Source organism: Podarcis muralis, chromosome 2, assembly GCF_964188315.1.
Source record: "Podarcis muralis chromosome 2, rPodMur119.hap1.1, whole genome shotgun sequence".
NCBI classification, from domain to species: domain Eukaryota; kingdom Metazoa; phylum Chordata; class Lepidosauria; order Squamata; family Lacertidae; genus Podarcis; species Podarcis muralis.
In genome coordinates, this window is record NC_135656.1 from 73,633,580 (window position 1) to 73,654,769 (window position 21,190).

General features: G+C 47.4%; 1 protein-coding gene across 2 annotated transcripts in view; it reads right to left on the minus strand.

The window, feature by feature from the left end:
• DNAH1 (dynein axonemal heavy chain 1) overlaps nt 1-21,190 on the minus strand; it is a 115,364-nt gene that overhangs the window by 54,181 nt on the left and 39,993 nt on the right. For both annotated transcript variants that reach the window (XM_028718743.2, XM_028718744.2), the window contains exons 22-30: nt 10,738-10,902; nt 10,474-10,595; nt 9,983-10,088; nt 9,046-9,225; nt 8,020-8,160; nt 6,873-7,036; nt 5,938-6,051; nt 2,617-2,805; nt 1,793-1,898 (exon numbers count right to left, since the gene is read on the minus strand). In XM_028718743.2, coding sequence (XP_028574576.2) covers nt 1,793-1,898; nt 2,617-2,805; nt 5,938-6,051; nt 6,873-7,036; nt 8,020-8,160; nt 9,046-9,225; nt 9,983-10,088; nt 10,474-10,595; nt 10,738-10,902 — 1,287 coding nt within the window. The remainder of the gene's footprint in view (nt 1-1,792; nt 1,899-2,616; nt 2,806-5,937; nt 6,052-6,872; nt 7,037-8,019; nt 8,161-9,045; nt 9,226-9,982; nt 10,089-10,473; nt 10,596-10,737; nt 10,903-21,190) is intronic.

Consider the following 21,190-nt stretch of genomic DNA (forward strand, 5'->3'; position numbering starts at 1 on the left):
CCCTGGAAAAGACCCTGGTGTTGGGAAAGATGGAGAGCACAAGGAGAAGGGGACGACAGAGGACGAGATGGTTGGACAGTGTTCTCGAAGCCACAAACATGAGTCTGACCAAACTGCGGGAGGCAGTGGAAGATAGGAGTGCCTGGCGTGCTCTGGTCCATGGGGTCGAAGAGTTGGACACGACTAAACAACAAACAACAAGGCATGGTTGCTCATTCTACCCTGCAGTGGTTTTGGCTGCATTTGCATCCACTGCATCTCTTCTAGAGGTGTGTCAGGTGGCAACTTGGGCTACTCCAAATTCTTTCACAGAGAGTTATAAGATGGACTTGCATGCTTCCTTGGAGGATGCATTTGAAGGCATATCCTCCAGAAATTAATTCCTCATGATTAATTTGCCAGCTCCCACCCTAGGATTACTAGGGGTAACTTTGGAACATGTGATTTGCTGGTGTCCTGGTGCCTATGGTATTGACCTGAAAGGTGTTTCTAAGGAGGCACTAGGACATCACCAAGGCCCACCCTTCACTGGCATTGTTTACATTTCTTATATTATGGATGGCTACTCCTGGTGTCTGGAGTCTGTCATGCCATTAGTTTCTTTCTAGGATGTCTGTTATATGGTCTGGCTGGAAGGGCAAACTATCACTCCAGGGGAGGGGCAGCACAAAAGCCTTTAGGAGTAATGATTTTTTTTCTGCCTTCGAGTCTTTGTAACCAGTTAGCTATGCCTCTCTGACTATAAATTGCATAAATAAATAAAAGAAATACAGTAGAACCCACCAGTGGGTTCCATGCTGGAGAGCCTCCACAATTGTCTTGAGGCTTGTCATATGTTCACCTACTTAAACAACAAATTTCTACTTGAATAGCAAAGAAAACAAACATTGGATAATATTTTTATACCAACATACTTGAGGCAGAACTAGAACACCAGCACAGAGATACCTACTCTGTAGCCCACAATCTGAAGAGAGCAGCTTACATAACAAGCACCAGAGAATGCAAGTAACGACCCTTCTGAATGTATTGAAACCAGCCAATTAACTTTGAAAAGAAGTTTCTTCAGCTAGGTGAAAACTATTCAAACCTCTGTGTAGTAGCAGGGTTTTGCCATGCTATGAAAACCTGTGCAGCGCCCAAAACACCTACACCAAACTGCCAGTTAAGTGGCAGAAGGGACTAACAGGAGCCTTGAAAGCTTCCTTTTCTCTTAATTAGGGAAGCAGAATTTTCCAGTTCAATATTCTATTAGAAAAATATTCATATTAAAAAAGGTCTCCAAAGGACTACCTGTCAAAGAAAGTAATAAAAGTAAAATCATCTGACATTTAAAATATGCATTCTATTAAATGATTATGGAACTGCCAATATAAAGGAGGAGAACCCCCTAAATCTGCCAATACGTAGGCAGGAAAAACAACAAGCTTTAAATAGCATCTCAGAAATCACTCAAACCCCCACAAAAAAACAGCCCACTGGGGAGAAAAACTTCGGCAAACAACCAAGAACCACATACACAAGGGAAAAGCAACCAAATTATATGCACAAACAAACAATTAAAGGTCAGAAGAGCACCAGCTTGGTCTGCTTCAAGCAAGGGCAGAAAAAATGAAGTGTCACTCTAGAGGAGGGGCAACACGGAAGCCTTTAGGAGTGGTGGCATTTTTTTCTGCCTTCAAGGAAGTGGAGCATAATGATATCCCTCTTGGTGATGTCCTAGTACCTACTGGAGAAATAAAAGTGTGGTTCAGGAAGCCAAATTCCTTCACTCTTCACTTCCTTAACTTACCCTCTGCTGTTGAGCTTTCTGAATTGTTGTGATTTGCTGAGCAACTACAGACAACACTTCAATGTCAATGCGGTTGAACTCATCGAAGCAAGCCCAGGCTCCAGAACTGAGCATATAAAGAGAAGACAGTATCAGGAACCCAATAGTTACTAGCAAAAAATCAGTTGGTCTTAAAAGGCATGAAGAGATTATGCCAATCTAGACAGCACTGGGGCAGGAAGGTGGGCTGGCAGTGAGGTTAGGGCTGCACCAATGTACTGCTGGGAGTGAAGGATTGGCTCTGCTGCTGCATTTGTACAGCACCAGCCTCACTACTGCCCCAATGCCTTCCAGGCAAGCTGCAGAGATGATGGTGTTGGGAGTGTACCTCCGTCTCACCACGCTGGCTGTTACTGGTGGCAAGTTGATCTATGCAAATCGCCTACCATTTAATACCAACCTTCATGTGCAACTATTTTACATGTCCTCTTTGGGACAGTCACAATATGTAAATTGGGCCCAGCTTCCAAAGGTGACTGGGCTTTAAACTATGTAAGTTAGCACAATCTAAATGTTTATTGGGTTCTCTTTTACTCTATCAAACCAAATATAGTAATACATCTCTACAGAATGCTCAAACAGGCAATATATGGAGATTGCTAGTAGGGAAATAACCACTAGGCTAGCTACTTGTTCTGGGTTCTCATAGACTCACCTCTGCTTGGATGTATTGGATGCAACAATATTCTGATTCATGTATTGTCTACCAAACCAATAATTCTGTGGCCGTGTTATGATCCACCCCCCTGTGTAGCATATCCATATATGGCATTGTTTTGTAATACCTGGCTAGTCCTTTCAGGAATTTCCCCATTGCCATGAAATCAAGCTGATCAGAGCAATTAAACACAACCGTCTGGATAGCTAAAGCTTTCCCCAGATCTTTAGTCGTCTCTGTTTTGCCTGTTCCAGCTGGTCCTGCAGGAGCGCCCCCAAATTTCAAGTGCAATGCTCCAGTAAGTGTCAAGTAGCATCTATCAGAAAGAATCAAATAATTTTAAGGCTGGAAGGGTTCATCTAGTCAAATGCCACACAATGAAAAAATTATTATTCATTTATAAACATTACCAAGTAGCTCATTATGTTAATATATTAAGAAGAATGCAGTTTATTATCAAATCATAGTATACTATGAGGGAAGATCAGAACACTATGAAAGGGGTGGGCTCACCTTTTTCAGGCAAACCCTCTGGGGCCTACATCTCATGGTGGGCATGCCCAAAGTATAAAAGTGGATGTGACCAATTTTTAAAACAACAACAACAACAAAAGGACAAATTTTGGGGATCTTGAGAGAATCACAAAACATTTTGAAAACACAGAAGAGGATCCATGGGAGTGGTCAGTATTTTCTTTAATGTAATATAAAAAAATAATAATGGGTGAATTTGGGGGAGCCTTTTGGCTCATGGTTTGTCTCCTCTAGACAAACTATGAGCTGTAAACCAAGAACACATATTGGTTACAGCTCTTTGCTTGCCTGGAGAGAAACAAACCATAGCTCTGAGTTCATATGACAAGCTAAGGTAAACCATGACTTTGTCAGAGTAGCAGAGTCACAGTGAGATTGGAGAAGGAGCAAAGCAGCCACAATCTCCTCCCTCTCCTCCTGGAAGCCTGTGCATATGTGCTAAGGCATGATCTGGTTTAGTGCTAAATGCAAACTGAGCCACAGACAGCTTTTTAAAACAAACAAACCAAAACTGTAATGAAGAGCAATCTTGTACAATTTTTTGCCTATGTTGTAAACCAGCCCAATTCAAATGTGTCTTGGTTGTGTGTGTGAAATGTCCTGAAATAAACTGTGACATATGTGTGGTGTGTCAGAAGAATGTCATTTATCTTCTTTTCTGGGTTTTGTTTTAAAAACCACATAGGGCCCCAACACTGACTAGGGTTAAAAAAGTACACACCCTTTTAAAGAGTCAGTTGGCTTTCTTGGGATTGATTGATTGCTGCAGGTGCTTTTGGTCTACAGAAAACTGTGGGTTGTTTACAACTAGCTTTTATCCAGAGCAGACCTATATAAATTAATGACCATGACTAACTTAGGTTCATAAATTTCAATGAGTCTATTCTAAATAAAAGTTACAGTACTTGAATACAATCCTGTATATAGCCAGTGGCTGAAAACTGGGAAGATTGTTTACCACCAAGAAGGTGACAGTAAACTAGATGGACTGCATCCTAAGTCTACTTCTCTCTGTGTTCTGCAATAAAAGGTATACCCGGGGTGGATTTCAATACTTCAAAATGACATGCTGCAAGAAAAATATTTTTAAAGGGACTCACTAGGTTTTCTGATCTAAATATGCTTTATGACCTTAATATGATAATCAATAATAGCTAGAACAAGTGAGATCTGGTTGAAACCTCCTGAGAACAATTATATTAGCACTTCAACACATTCATTTGCTATCCCATCCCTTGCTCTGCTAAAGCATCAATAATCAATAATGGTACTCAAAAGGAATAAGAATTTTTAAAAAGAAGACATAGATCATATGTTATTATTCTCAGAGAGCTGCTTTAACCATACTGTTTAATGATGAATAACCATCATTCAATATTATCCATGGAGGACCACTTGATTAAACTGCTTCTGTTACCATTATTGAGAACTGAACGGCTATATCCTTGTTCAGCCTGCAGAAATGCAATCCATCTTCGATGCATGCAACCGATTACAGTGGTACCTCGGTTTACAAACTTAATCCATTCTGGAAGTCTGTTCTTAAACCGAAACCATTCTTAAACCAAGGCACACTTTCCCTAATGAGGCCTCCCGCCACCAGTGCGCTTCCACCGTTTGGATTCCGTTCTTAGACCAAGGTAAAGTTCGCAAACCGGGTCACTGCTTCCAGTTTTGCGGAGTTCGTCAACCTAATCGTTTGTAAACAGGACTGTTCTTAAACCAAGGTACCACTGTACTACACTGTCAACTTTTTAAAAAAAACCAACAACAACCAACCACATGCATACATGCATTGGTCAACTAAATAAAAAGCTTTTTAAAAGAAAGTTATGCACTTTAAACATAGTTTCTCTAAGACACATGTGGAATCTGTTCCTAAACACTTCACCATATTTGGCATATGCAGACACAAGAGCTGTGTGAATAATATACCGTATTTTTCGCCCTATAGGGCGCACCGGCCCATAGGGCACACCTAGTTTTCAGGGGGGGAAATCAAGGGGAAAAAATATGATTCCCCCCCCCCACTCCAAGACCTTCTCCCTGCTTTTGCGGGAGGTGGCGGAATTCCCCCACCTCCTGCAAAAGCCCACAGGAGCCGTGCGCGACTCCTGCGGGCTTTTCGACCAGGAGGGAGAAGGGACTGAAACAGCCACTGAGTCCCTTCTCCCTCCTTGGGGAAAAGCCCCCAAGAGCCCCAAGAATTCCCCCACCTCATAGAAAAGCCTGCAGAAGCCGCGCACCCTTTAAAGAGCGCGCGGCTCCTGTGGGCTTTTCGACCCAGCTTGTGGGGCTGGCGGAGGGGGGAAGCTCTGCTTTCCCCCACCGCCAGCCTCAAAGAGCAGACTCTCCTGGCTTCAGTGAAAGCAACGCGAAGCCTCCGAAGCGCAGGCTTCGGAGGTTTCGCGTTGCTATCGCTGAAGCCAAGGAGCCTGCATTCGCCCCATAGGACGCACACACATTTCCCCTTCATTTTTGGAGGGGGAAAAAATGCGTCCTATAGGGCGAAAAATATGGTAGATTCTATGTCACCACAGGTCAAGCAGATACACCCTGTGTAGTTTTTGCTGAACAGTCTGTGTCAGAAATACATGCAAAAGTGATTATTGCTCACCCAGACTCTAAGCTAGGCCCAGTTTCCCACTGACTTCATATGTATCTGGTTTTTAGGAGCTTCCATGTTAGGTCTTGGGCTTTGTCTGAGCATACTCTTGCTGCCTGGCCCTGCTTGGAGTACTGCAATGTACTCTATGTGGGACTACCTTTGAAGATGACTCAGAAACTACAGTTAACCCACAATGCAGATGCTACACTGGCAGAGTTGACCCTTGATTCAGCTCTCAAAGAGTGATTTATTCATTCAAGATTATGGAGACAAGTTGTTGTTTTTTAGTCTAATAAGTTATGATACCTGTCAGTGAGAGGTGTAATCACCAGGCGCCCACTGTTGCCCAAGTATTCATAGCCATAGATAAATTCAGCGTTCACTGCCCGGATATACAAATCATCTCTTGTCCAGTAGTACCTAATGTTAAAGAAAAGTTAAATGCAAAATGATATAAGAAGAGAACTGCAAGAGCTAACAAAGGGTTTCTTATACCATCAGTTTAAACACTGCAGTCCTGTTTATTTGGTTATATTTTGTTCACGCTAAACAATGCATATTCTTTTATAACATTGCATGTTCCACCTGCATATTATTGAAAAAGCTCTGGAGCTGACTGCCGCTTCACAGGTAAGATTAACCTTCTGTTGTGTGGGCAGGGCGGTCCCTCCCCTTACCTGGCCAATTCCCTGGCAACGCCTCCCCAGACAGGATTGGGGTAGGTGGAGACCTCCGGTATCCAGCCTGGGGAGGATGAAGCCAGCCTGAACTACTAGGAGCTGCACTGGGATCCGGGGGGCTGCACGCGACTATGCAAAAGGTGCCCCCCATTTTATGTGGGGAGCGGTCATTATTGAAAAACTGGACATTTAATCAGTAATGTTAGTGTATGCAGAAAATAATGTTATGTATGCAGAAAAAACAGTAGATTTAACAGAAATTTCCCACAGCCACAAAAAAGGTTAAGTGTAGAACACCTTTCAGCAACTAGCACAAAGCACAAGAGAAGAAAGATAATGTGAATTTGTTTTGGAAGGGAGTGTTGTTGGGTTGGAATAACCCCTAAGTAGAATGATACAATAATAGTCAGACGATCCTTTTCAGACCTTTGTGATTATTCTTTCTCTAAGGCTGTGTGCTTCAGGGTGCCCTGCCTAGTTCATGTACCTCACAGTAGCTGAAGACAGGGATCTGTCTCACTACCCAAAAACAGCGATAACAGATTCTAGGAAATGTCTCACCTGAGCTGGGAAATCCACTCGAAATCATTCTCACTGCTGACATTCTCCTCAACAAGTCTAGCTGCCACATCCTTGGCATGAACTTCAATCACAATGAGAGCTGATAACACTCCCCGCTGCATCCGAGACAGCTTCCCTCGCACAAGTGCTACTAGGTCGCTCAGCTGTGCAAGGAAAGCATAACAAGTCAGGCCATGCCTTGGAGAAATATCTCGTATCTACTTGGCATTCTATAGTTAGCAATGTACTGAAGTGTGTAAGAAAACTGGAATCCCTTAGGAGAAAAAGAAAAGCCACTTCTCCGCCTTCCTCACAAGTTACATTTTGTGAGGGGAGGAGAAGAAACAGTACCACTCTAGACTGCCTTGGTCAGACCCCACTTGGAGTACTGTGTCTAGTTCTGAGTGCCACAATTTAAGAAGGTTATTGACAAGCGGGAACATGTGCTGAGGAAGGCAACCAAAGTGATCAAGTGTCTGGAAACCAAGTCTTATGAGGAATGGTTGAGGGAGTTGGGTACATTTAGCCTGCTAAAGAGGAGACTGAGAGGAGGTATGGTGACCATCTTCAAATATCTGAAGGGCTGCCACAAGCTTGTTTTCTCGTGCTCCAGAGGGGAGGACCCGAACCAATGGATTCAAGTTACAAGAAGGGAGATTTTGACTAAACACCAGGAAGGACTTTCTGGCAGTAAGAGCTGTTTGGCAATGGAACAGACTCCCACGAGAAGCATTGGACTCTCCTTCCTCGAAGGTTTTTAAGCAGAGATTGGATGGCCATCTGTTATGGCTGCTTTAGTTGAGATTCCTGCATTGCAGAAGGTTGGACTAGAATGAACCTCAGGGTCCCTTCCAACCCTACAATTCTGTGATAGCAGTGAAGCAAGGGCTGGTGGGCACTGTCTTGATCTTCGTCTTTATGATCTCATCTTTTTCATGATCTCTTGGGGGGGGGGGCGAAGCTAATGCATAGAACAGGTTTCTGGCCCACCCACCACTGACATGCAACCCCTGGAAGGTTCCCCACAAAGAAATGTTGCCATCAGGCTGAAAAAGGGTCCCCAGCCTTGGCCAACTAGGTGATATAAAAAGCAGGGATTCAGTGCAGAAGCAACTGAGTAAGTTACACAATGAAGTGACATTTTTACCTGAGCACTCAGCTGTGGAAACAACCTGGTGGCCAAATCTCCAGCTTCCAGGGCCTCTGACACTTCTTTTGTCCAGAACGTCTGACATCCGGCAATGGTCACCTGGCCTGGCCAATCTAAGACCCATGTAGTCCGTGGTGTCTTTATTAAAAACATATGGCTTTAATATTAAATACAATGGAGAACCCCCCCCCCCCGGTTTCATCACTGTTTTAAGCATAGTAGCTGCTTCTGACGAAAGTTCCAGCCCTAGATCACCCTGTCCTACTCTATGCCCTGCTATACCCTCTGAGCTCGGCTATGCTGCTTTTTGAGTTTTTCCATATGTGAGCCAAGGTAAGACAAAAGACACCATCAACCATGGAATTCTCTTTAGCAGAAGCTTCCCAAATCCTGGCACCTCTTTTTCCAGAAAAAAAAGCCCTGGCCTTACATATTCCATTGTTTCCAAAATATTGTCACCAGGTTTAAAAAATCCAATGCGTAAGTTAGGGTACAGACTGCCTACTGTGCCAATCATTTGGCTTACAGGCAACAACCGATGAACATGAGTCCGATTGATGTGCAATCGCACATGTGCTCACAGCGTTGAACCTGGAAATGACCCGAAAAGGTCACTAAAAGGGCAGAACGGGGGTGGAACAGGGGCAGGGCAGAACAGAACAGGGGGCACTTATATGCACTCCGCCACCACATGGGGGCATGGAACAGAACCCCCACACAAAATGGTTGTTGACTGCACTTCTGCAATCCCTATCAGGATAATGCATTCCAAGAATAATCTAGATGATGAAAGAATGCTGATCCCAAAATAGACAAGACTACAAGACACAAGTAGGAATGCAGTTATATGCACCATTAAGATCCAAGCATACAGATGGAAAACCAGAGGATTATTAGAAATATATTTCAAAGATCCGTCAGCAAAGATGGCTGTCCATTGGTTTTTAAGATGAAGCATCCCAAACCTACAAACAAGTTCCATTTCTTAAGTGAAATTTACATAGTTCTATGCCAGACACTTACCTTTGGATAAACCTTGATGGACCTTTCAATGTTGTCCCGCACACTGGCCCTCATGATCCTCTCAACTTCCAGCAACCAGTCTTCCACATTGCCAGTAGGATAAATGGGAGAGAAAAGTTTTACTTCTTCCCCTTCTGCAGAATACATGTGTGTAATTTGGAGATCTTCCTGAAAGTGCAGCTAGTGAGAGGAAGCACAGCATGAGAAGCCAAGTAGGAGAACTACCCTCCATCCCCTACTTTGCACAAGGCTGTAGATTCACCGTTGTGTGGGATCAAAAGCAAATATATATATATTACAGTCAACTTCACTACCCTAAATTCAAACCCCTTGAAGCTCACTCTGCAAATGTTCATTAACTTACTAGATGTTGATTCATATACAAAGGCATATATTTCAACATATAAGCACTTTGCTAGTTAAAGGTGCTGGATTAAAAGGTCACATAAGTTTTCTCTACATCTACCAGGAAGAGACGACGCAGTATGCCTCCTTATTAATCTCATTCAGCCTGAAAAAGAAGGGGCATAGGTACCAAAAAGAAGAGGCTGGCACAAAACTCGGTATGTTTTGAGCCTTCTAAAATCAGTGGGCAAACTCAAAACAAACTACATTGCTACACCTTTGTTTGTGTAATTCACTTTGTGGTCTCCTCTGAGATGGGCACCTAGTTTGCAACCTGTGGTGATTGCATGGCTATGATGCACTGAGAAAAACTCTCTCTCCTCTCTCTCTCTCTCTCTCTCTCTCTCTCACACACACACACACACACACAGCAAACTGAAGCATGCAGAATTGTAACTGACTTCTTTTATGTATCTAGCTAAATACCAGCTGTTACTATAATCATGCTAGCATAGCAGAACCTGTTCGCTCCATTCCTCTCTGACTCTTCACAGTACAAGCAGGACCCCCAAAGTGGACGGCTTTTATTTACCCGAGCAATATTCTCAAAACACTTGCGGAGATGAGGCTGCACAGCTGTGGGGTCTTTGGTCTGAGATAGTATTTCTAACAGCTCATCATCAGAAAGGAAGTAAAATCTGCAAAGAAAGAAGACTGGTGTTTTGTTCCGGGTTTCTAGCTTTTCTGCCAGTGAAAGCACTCCAAGATTAAATGCTGAAAATGATATTTAAAACTTTGACCATAATCCTAAAACACTTACTTCAGAGTAAAATCACTTTGCTAGTGGCTGGTATTGGGTGACTGGGGCAATTTTCTCCCTGAAAGAACCTGGGTGCACCAGACCCTCAAAAACACACCCCATAGGATCCATATTCTCCCCCCTGGACATTTCCTGAATTCTAACATATGGATTTTATCAAATGCAAGTCCTACTCAGAGTAGATCTGCAGAAATTAATGGCTCCAAGACCTGTTGTCCCTTTACTGCATACTGTTGAAGTTCAGCCTCAAGTAACAGAATTACCTTGGGAAAGCTCCTCTCTTGGTCTCCAAGTATTCACTTAGGCCTTTCTGCACCAGGTCAAGTAGCTTATTACATTCCCGCAGCTTTTCCAGCAGCCTGGGATCAGGACACACATTAATCACCTGGGAACAGCATGACCAACAACTGTTAGTTCTGCTGGCACCTAAATAGATTAGTTGCAGGAACATACAGAAGGAAAGATGAGCAACTTTTAAAAATGTAATAGACTCTGTGTTTTGTAGCCAAGCATTGACATAACCTCACCTCTCTGTTCTCATCAGCATTTTTCATGATTTTTTTCCATGACCTCTCCATAGTTTGGTAGCGCTTGCTTTCCACTGGCAATTGTCTGTTGATGTCTTCCGAGCTGAAAATGGGCTCTAAATACAACCAGGAACGCTGGCATGTCAGCCATTCTTCCAAGACATCCTGACAGGAATGCATGCACATCAGGAAAAGCACACCAATAGGCACACCAATACATATTTACTCAGATTTAATTCCCACTGAATTAAATTGAACTGACTCCCAAGTAAATGAGTATAGGGCAGGCACCCCAAACTCAGATGTTTTGGGACTACAACTCCCATCATCCCTAGCTAACAGGACCAGTGGTCAGGGATGATGGGATTTGTAGTCCCAAAACATCTGGAGGGCTGAGTTTGGGGGTGCCTGGTATAGGATTACCACCTAAAAGAATTGGTTCCATCTGGGCTCAAATTGAAGATCTCTAGGGGAAGAGTCTACAAATTATACACGTTAATATTACAAATATTAGAGTAGCTGGATTTTCTTTGCAGTCTGAAGTATTCAAGCTATTGCCTGCTACATTGGTATCACAGTAAATGTCCTAATATGAAAAAGAAAGAAAACTGCAACTCTCCAGAATGATCCTTGGGCAGATTCAAGTCTAGTTGAGGCCATTCAGGCCTCGGTTACACAGGGGTTAACTCTAGATGATCTCAGTGATTGAGCTGGGATATAAGGGCTCAGATGGTCCTTATGGTATCTTGAGCCAAAGTTGTTCAGGGCTTTGCAGATCAACACAACAGCCTTGAATCTAGTCCAGTAGCATAAGGGCAGCCAGTACAGAGGTGTCACATGCTGTTGGCTATCTGCCTCCATCAGTAGTTTAGCTCCTGCATTCTACACAAGCTAGAGCTTCCAGACCAGGCCCAAGAGCAGCCTCACATAGAGGGCATTGTTGTAATCCACTCTCAAGGTTACCAGAGCATGCACTACAGGGGCCGAGTTATCCCACTTCAGCTGTTGCTGGTCTACCAGGTGAAGCTAGTAAAAGGCACTCATAGCCGCAGGTTACTTGGGCCTCTAATGAGAAAGATGCATCCAGATGTACCTCCACACTACATTTTGGCTCCTTTAGAGGGAGTGCAGCTTCACCCAGAACAGGCAAGTAGCCTATATTCTGGACACAGGAACCACCATCCACACAAAAACTCCGTCTTCCCAGGGTTTAAACTCAGTTTTATTGGGTCTCATCCAGTCCACCACTGCATTAAGGCAACAATCTAGCACTTACACAGCCTCTCCCGATTCAAATATCATGGAGATGTGGAGCTGCATGCCCTCAGAGTACTGATGGCACCATTCTCCGTAACACCTAAGGACCACTCCCAACAGCTTCATATTGATAAGCATCAATGTAAAATCTATTTAGCATTGGAGACAGAATTGTGCATGAGAGGAGAGGAGGGAAGCCCCATTGTGCTAGCATAACTATTTAGTTGAATCCAGCCCATTATATTCAAAGAGACTATACTCAAAGAGACTTTCACCCTAGTGAGTGTGTTTAAGACAGATACAACTGGTCTGGTGTATTAGTAAACGTCTCTTCCAGAAACTCAGTGGTAATACATACACTGCAAAGCCATACAGGGAAGGAGTCATATTTTGGTGTTAAGCATTTTTTTCAGATACATATCATGCAAGAAGAAAGCTGAGTTGCATATTCAACTTACAACATTTACATAAAATATTTGGAATGAAATCCAAATATTTACAACAGAGCACGGCAAAACATAAAAAGATGCAAAAACCAATGGAAGGTGCAATTTAGCTCCATTTTGTGTGTGTGCCAAGTATTCGAACAATAACTGCAACATGCCCACTCATGATGATAGTACTTTCAACAGCTGACAACAAATATAAAAAGTTGTAGCTATAATAAAGGGATTTTGGCTACAATTCTTTTGCAGCACTTTTGCTGTTTAAATCCCACTGAAGCCAAGATGTTGTTAAATTCTTATACACTATTGTCAGGGTTGCTTCAAGATCCTAGCTCACAGAGGATCACGCTAGCCAACGGTCATTAAGTAAAAGTCTTTATTGAGTTACAGTTTCCATTCTCAAGCTGCTGCGTGCAACCCTACGTCTAGTAGCTAGATCGGCAAAGCTCCGTCTGAATCTCCGCCCCTCGTACACCAACTTAATATCCTAGCCCTGCTCCACCTTTTCCGCCTGACTGTTCTTCTCTGGGTCCCTCTGCCCCCCTGGGTCTCTTCCTTCCGGGATTCTTCGGACGCTGACCCCCCGGACTCTCCTGTCTCTTTGCGCCGGGCTTTAGGACCCGGCTCTCTTTCCGGGCTGCCTACTGCGCCTCCTTCCTGTGCATTTGAACTTGGCGCGCGCGCCCAACCTTCCACCTTCCGTCTAACCGTCTCTTCGCTCCCAGATGGAGGTGTGGCCACCCCTGACTCGTGCCCTCCCTCCTGCTGTGAGCTGCCAGCGCTTGCCCCCTGGCTCCTTTCCTCTTCCCTGTTCTCTGGCGGTGACGCTGGACCCGATCTCCAACTGCTCTCCTCTGATTCCCCTCTGGCTCTATCTCCCTGGGGTGCCCCCCTAAACTCCCCCCTTGCCTTGGCCACTGGTGCTCCTTTCTGTGAATCCTCCGACTCACTGGAGAGACTCGGAGATCTCGGGTCGTCGTCATCGCTCATCCTTTCTTCTGCCTCCTCCCCTTCGCTCTCTGTTTCCTTCCTTGCCCTTGCCTCTGCTCCTGAACCCCTGACATCCATCCCCCCCTCGAAGCCCCCCACTCCCCCTTCCCCTCCTTCCGGTGCTGGAGCTGGGTGCTGCTGCGTCAAGGAGACGAATGTCGGGTACCGTTCGGTTCCCGTAGCGGGCCTCCCTCCGAAGTCTTCCGGTTCTTCCTCCCTTCTCTCGTCGACGACGGTCACCTCTGCTTCCATCTCTGTGCCGCCGTGCTCGAAACCTGGATCGTCCCCGAAAATGTCCATGTCCGTCTCTCCCTCGCTTCCTCCAGGCGGCGTTGCTCGGCCTGGACCTTCTTGCCACTTCCTGCGCCACTGTTCCTCTGGTTTGTCGTCCCACCAATACGAGGGTTCTGAGGCAGATCCCGAGGGCGACCCCTCCGGGGAACGGACGTCTCGTATCGGGTCCTCGTCCGAGTCGAACCCCCGGAACGTGCTGCCCGAAAGCGTGGGTGTGAAAAGCCAGTCGTCGAAAAAGTCCGCTGGCATCGGTCTATGTGGGAAGAGGGCATGAAACTCGTCTTTGAGCAGAGGTTCGTCCAAGGCGTAGTCCGGCACCCAACTGTTCGCACTGGCCGGGGTGCCCTCCCTGGCGAGAAAGTATTCTACCCCTTCTTCCCCCCATCTGGAATCCAAAATCTCTGTGACTTCGTTGATGCGCTCCTTCTGTGCCACTCCTGCGTGCCCTGTTCTGTCTCTGGCCGGACTCTGCGCCGTTCCGGGTTCCTGAAACCTGTGCGGTGCCTTGTAGGGAGTGAGCACCGATCTGTGGAATACCGGATGCATTCTGGAACCCTCCGGAAGCGCCAGCCTGAAGGCCACCGGGTTGACCTGCTCTTCGACTTGATAGGGCCCCAGTTGCTTATGCCCTAGTTTCTTCTTGGCCAACGACCTGGCCGGCACTGCGTGGGCTGCTAACCAGACCCAGTCCCCCACGTGTAGCTCTTCGCCAACCCTTCTGCGTTTGTCCGCTTGTACCTTGTATGCGTGCTTGGCCAGTTCCAGGTGGCGCCTCAGCTGATCGTGGACTTCCTGCAGTTCCGACGCGAACGCATCTGCCGTCTGCGGCTCCCCTTCCCCCAGCCTTTCCAGTCCCGGGAAGGTTCTGGGGTGCCTCCCGTTGTTGGCGAAGAACGGTGTGACCCCCGTGGACACGTGCTTCGTGTTGTTGTAAGCGAACTCGGCGAGCGGCAGGTAATCCACCCATGTCGCAGGCTGTTGATTTGCATAACACCTCAAGTACTGCTGCATGATGGCATTGACCCGCTCTGCTTGCCCGTTGGTTTGCGGGTGTCTCGCCGACGCCAGGTTGATCTTGACGTTCAGGAAGCCCATCAGCCGCTGCCAGAAATTTGAGATGAACTGCCGCCCCCGGTCGGACAGAATAGACCGTGGCAGACTGTGAACCTTGAACACGTGGTCTATGAACAGTTTGGCGGTTTGTTCCGCCGTGGCCACCTTCGCACACGGAATGAAATGTGCCATCTTGGAGAACAAGTCCACCACCACCAGCACTGCCGTCTTGCCCCTCGAGCTGGGCAGATCCGTGACAAAGTCCAGGGCCACCCTCTCCCAAGGTTCGGCCGGAGTTTGCAGCGGTTCCAACAGTCCGGCCGGCGGTCTAAGCACTGGCTTCGCCCTCTGGCAGGTGTCACACCTCGCCACGTAGTCCGCGACCTCCCTTCTCATTCCAGGCCACCAGAAATCCCTGGCTACTAGTTCCACCGTCTTCTCCTTGCCGAAGTGCCCTGCAGTGGGCGCGTCGTGCATCTGCTGCAGCACCTTGGCGCGAAGTTCGTCTCCCGGCACGTAGATGGCCCCTTTACGGATGAGCAATCCATCTCTTAGCTGGAAACCGTCGGCCGCTGCTTTGCCCCTTTGCACCTCTGAGATCTTTGCTTGCGCGAAGGAGTCCCCCTGCAACGCTCGTCGCACCGCCTCCAGATCCACGGTTGCCGCGGCGCACGCCCACACTGTTGGTGCGAAGATGTGCATGGCGGCCGCTGGCGTTGCTTCCTCCAGATACTGTGGCTTGCGGGAGAGAGCGTCCGCCATGATGTTGGTGTCCCCCGGGACATACTCTATTCGGAAGTCGAAGTTCGCAAAGAACTCAGCCCAACGTATCTGCCTTTGGTTCAGGAACTGTGCCGTGCGCCAGTGCTCTAGGTTCTTGTGGTCCGTGCAAACCTGCACCGTGTGCTTGGCTCCGATCAGAAAGTGCCTCCACGCCTTGAACGCTGCATGAATGGCCAGCAACTCCCTGTCCCATATGGTGTAGTTCTGCTCGGACTTGCTGAGCTTCCTGGAGTAAAACGCTCCCGGTCGCCACACCCCCTGCGGGTCTTTCTGCAGCAGGACCGCCCCCACGGCTCTGTCCGAGGCGTCAGTCTCCACCCTCATCGGCTTGCTGGGGTTGACATGAAGCAGCTGCTCTTCCGACGCGAAGAGACGCTTGAGTGCCTGAAAGGACTGTTCCGCCTGCTCTGTCCAAATGAACTTCTTTTTCTTGGAGCTAAGCGTGTCGGTGATGGCCGCCGTCTGCATAGCGAAGCCCTTGATAAACTTGCGATAGAAGTTCGCAAAGCCGACAAACCGTTGGACCTCCTTCCGGTTGCGCGGGCTCTTCCAATCCAACACCGCTCGAACCTTGGCGCTGTCCATGGCGAGCCCCTTGTCAGACAGCTTGTAGCCCAGAAAATCCACCTCCGTCACGTCAAATTGGCACTTCTCCAGCTTGGCGTAGAGCCTATGGTGCTTCAGCCTGTTCAGTACTTCCTTGACGTGTTTGTCATGCTCCTGTTGCGACTCCGAAAAGATCAGGATGTCATCTAAGAAACAGACGCACGTCTTGTAGAGAAGTCCCGCCAACACGTGATGCATGAATGCTTGAAAAACGTGGGAGCCATTTTGCAATCCAAAAGGCATAACTCTATATTCGTAGGTCCCCAGTGGCGTGAACATGGCTGTTTTCCACTCGTCTCCCTCCCGCATGCGAATGAGGTTGTACGCACCTCGCAGATCCAATTTGGTGAACACTCTGCCCTTCCGCACCTTTGCGAGGAGGTCGTCAATTCGGGGCATGGGGAAGTCCGACGGCTTAGTCACACTGTTCAAGATCCTGTAATCCACTACGAGCCTCTTTTGGGGCGTATCCCGCTTCTTAACGAAGAACACCGGGCTGCCTCCCACCGCCTTGGACTCTCGGATGAAACCGCGCTCCAAATTATGATCTATGAACTCCTTGAGTTCTTGCAGCTCGTCCTCTGACATGGAATACAGTTTCCCCTTAGGCAGCGCCGCCCCTGGCAGCAGGTCAATCTTGCAGTCATATGGCCTGTGAGGGGGTAGCCTGTCTGCCTCCTTCTCGCAGAAAACTTCCAAAAATTCTGCGTACTTGTGGGGAATCGCTTGCAGCGTGCCTAGCAGTAGCTGTGACTCCTCTTCCTCTCCTTCCTGCCTGGGCACGATGCAGTGTTCAGCACAAAAGGAAGAGCCGAAGGTCAGCTGCCTCTGGTACCAAGCCAGCGTTGGGCTGTGTTTGTCCAGCCAACTCATGCCCAACACAATGGGCGTGTCCGACAATTGAGTGACGTTGAAGCTGATGACTTCTTGGTGATTCCCAAGTCGCATCACCATCGGTGGCGTCTGCTGCACCACTTGCCCTCCTAGCAGCTCCCTGCCATCCACCGTGACCACCTGCAGGGGCAGTGTGGCCGGCAGCAACTGTATAGCATGCTGGTTGACAAAGTCCTGCCCCATAAAGTCCGCATTGCTGCCTGAGTCAATGGTGATTGGCACGTCCATGGTGATGCCATTGGGCAGCTGGAGCGACGCGGTGAGCCTCACCACTGGTTTGGGCGGGAGGGGGTTCACGGGCTGTAAAATCTCTGGGGACTGCATCATTAATACGTCTGGCTGGGCCCCAGTGCCTCTTCCTCCAGCCAGACAGCGTCGTTTCCCTGCTGTGGTTCTCCTTGCTGCGTTGCTGCAGTCGCCATTGCTGAGGCTGCAGTGAGCTTGTGGAGCCTCTGGGGACACTCTTTCGCCATATGCCCTGGCTCCTCACAGACGTAACACTTCCTGTTCCCTCTAGGAGGCTTCGCTTTCACTGCTGCTGGTGCTAGGGCTCTGGTTGCTGACTGAGCCCTGGCACCTCCAACCTCCATCGGTTCAGCTCCTCCCCCTGGCGGAGGCGTGGATTGCGTACGTACTGCTTCTCTGGGAAAGAAGGAGGAGCCCCTGGCTGGTTCGCGCCCTCCACGCCCTTCGTCCCTGCTCCACGGACGTCCTTCCAGCCGTACCCCCACTGCCAGCGCCCTCTGCACGACCTCCTGGGTGGTCCGGGGTCTCTCCCCCCTCGCAATCTCATCTTTTACAGAGCTGTTTAGTCCCTCCCAGAAAAGGTCTCTTACAGGGGTCGCATCTCTGTCCCATTCTAGGGCACTGGCCAAGGCGAAAAAGCGGGCATGGTACTGCCGTACGCTGGCCCTTCCCTGCTTCAGTCCATGAATCTGTTGCCGAGCAAGATCCACGTCAATGCTTGATAAAAAACACGCATCCATCGCTTTAATAAAGGCATTCGCATTTTGGAGCGCCGGATCGTTATCCCTCCATAAATTGCGCAGCCATGCTCTGGCATCCCCATGCAAATAAGACATGATGAACCCCACTTTCTCTTGCTCATCTCTAAAATCTTTACTCAGCAGTTGCAGTGCACACAGTACGTCTGCTTTAAAATTGGGATACTGTTGCAGGTTCCCATCGAAGTGAGAGACCAGACCGCCTGTGCGTCTCCCCAACCCAATCCCCTCTGGTTTGGGTGTCTGTTGCCCTTGCTTCGTAAGCACTTCCAACCTGACCTGGAGATCCCTGTAGGCGGCAGCTGCGTCCTCCTCTCTCTTCCTGGATGCGAGAGCCTCGGCATTCAGCTGTGACACTGCTTCTCTGAGTTCCGCTATCTGCTGTTCAGCCGTCATGTCGGCTGCCGTTCGTGAGCTCACTAGTAGGCACCTGCTTCTCTCCTCTCCTCGAGGCTGTAGATGCCCACAATACAGGAGACGGAGCTTACTGTCAGGATTGCTTCAAGATCCTAGCTCACAGAGGATCACGCTAGCCAACGGTCATTAAGTAAAAGTCTTTATTGAGTTACAGTTTCCATTCTCAAGCTGCTGCGTGCAACCCTACGTCTAGTAGCTAGATCGGCGAAGCTCCGTCTGAATCTCCGCCCCTCGTACACCAACTTAATATCCTAGCCCTGCTCCACCTTTTCCGCCTGACTGTTCTTCTCTGGGTCCCTCTGCCCCCCTGGGTCTCTTCCTTCCGGGATTCTTCGGACGCTGACCCCCCGGACTCTCCTGTCTCTTTGCGCCGGGCTTTAGGACCCGGCTCTCTTTCCGGGCTGCCTACTGCGCCTCCTTCCTGTGCATTTGAACTTGGCGCGCGCGCCCAACCTTCCACCTTCCGTCTAACCGTCTCTTCGCTCCCAGATGGAGGTGTGGCCACCCCTGACTCGTGCCCTCCCTCCTGCTGTGAGCTGCCAGCGCTTGCCCCCTGGCTCCTTTCCTCTTCCCTGTTCTCTGGCGGTGACGCTGGACCCGATCTCCAACTGCTCTCCTCTGATTCCCCTCTGGCTCTATCTCCCTGGGGTGCCCCCCTAAACTCCCCCCTTGCCTTGGCCACTGGTGCTCCTTTCTGTGAATCCTCCGACTCACTGGAGAGACTCGGAGATCTCGGGTCGTCGTCATCGCTCATCCTTTCTTCTGCCTCCTCCCCTTCGCTCTCTGTTTCCTTCCTTGCCCTTGCCTCTGCTCCTGAACCCCTGACAACTATAATACTAGTAAGAAGCTACATGACAGTACTCAGGTCCTTTTTCTACAAGAAATACTACTGGACTTTTAAAATGAGCTTATGTATTTACTTTCGTGGGAATAACATTAAAACAGCAATGTTAATATGATGGTTTGAGATCTCCTAGTGACAAATAGAATCCATGAGACGTGTTGCTTAATAATTGCCAATTTGAAAGAAGGCTTTCTGTGGTGATAGGGGTATGTTTTCCCAGAAGTGATAGGCAATGCTAACTCAGCCATTCCAGATAACAGAATGTACTCAAGCATCAGAACCTAGTGGAGAATGGGTTGCTCCATGCAAGGATCATCGTGCATAAAAACTAGAATCATGATGATGGTCACACAATTCAAGCATCAATAAATAAGGCCAGGTTGGTTATGGTTATTATGAATTAGTTGCCCTTTATTAAACAAACAGAATTTCTGCTACATTTCGGGAGATATGGGAAACTTCTTTGGAAAAATGATAGTTCGCATAATTTTTAACTTCATGAGTTTTGGTGATGATAAAAATGATCATGGATTTGTATTGATTCTTCTTATAAATAGCACAATGACAGTGGAAAAAATAATTTGAGTTGTATCATTTAGATGAAAGTGAAAAAATGAGCCTCAACTGCAAAAACTGAATTAAGCAATCAATTTAGATTGGGGGCTACTGCCATAGATCCTTTTTCATTGTTTTTATGAATCTTACTTCTATCATGAATATAAAATTCAAGAAAATCTTAATTTTGAACTCTCAATCTAAGGGATGCATTTCATTGCCACAGTTCATACATTTAGGGAATGAATCGGCTGCCCAGTTCTGAGGTCTGCTTGAGCTGAGCCCCTGCTCCTGTGATTTCTCTCCCTCAGGTGGAGGAGAAACCATGCAAGGAATCCAGTCCATATGTTACATCATCTATGTGGCTGCACAGGAATTTTTTTAGGGTTAACTCACAGGAACTGAATTCCAGCACCTCTTAGGTGGATGGCATTGTCATTGTAAGAGAATGGGGGAGGTGTTCATGCTGAGTTCCAGGACCTCTTTTTCTATAAAAAATAGCACTGTGGTTGCAGGAAACAGGGCAGTCTGCATGGAGAAATTTTGCATGTATGAACTGGGGCACAGTGCTGAACAGTTAGTAAGGCCCCAGACAAATAGAAGCCCTTTAAATAATGTCCTTAGCTGAGAAAACAATGGCTATTCCTTGAACACATAGCAAGGAATGAGCCACATTTGGTTAACTAGACTAATGGATCACCCACATATCCCTTTAAAACCCTCAAGAGGAGGGGGTCGTTTGGTAGAGAAAACAACAACAACTAGGCACTGTTTTTGAATGTGCCAAGTGTCCCTTCTTAGGAGCCACGCAAAACTGTGAGCCAATTTATGCTTGCTTTTCACACTTCCAGTGAAATTAGCATTTATTATTCAGGGAGAATAGCACTTCTCAATTTGGGCTAAATGTGGAACAGTTAGGCTCCAGAAGTCCGATCCGGCTCACATTAAATTAGTTAATGGTCCGAGTGATAGAATGTTCTCTATGAACAGCTGAAGTAATTGCTTGCAGAACGTCCTGGTGTTTGTTTATTTTAAAACCATTTTTTGAAGTGTTGTGGCTTAGCCAGATTCAAAACACCACTTCCTAGACACCTGATTAAAGATGTTCTGCGCTCTTCCAGTCTCATTGGTACTGGCAGGCATACAATCTCTCTCAGAGACAGGCTGGAGGTTCAGAAATTACTTTGCTATCTGCTCTTCAGATTTCGTGGGCAGACAGGTGTGTAATGAAGTGTCTTCTTCAAAGCAGGCAGCACTGAGACTTGTGTGGACGGTCAAGAAGCCATACAGAAATATAAATGTGTGTCGAA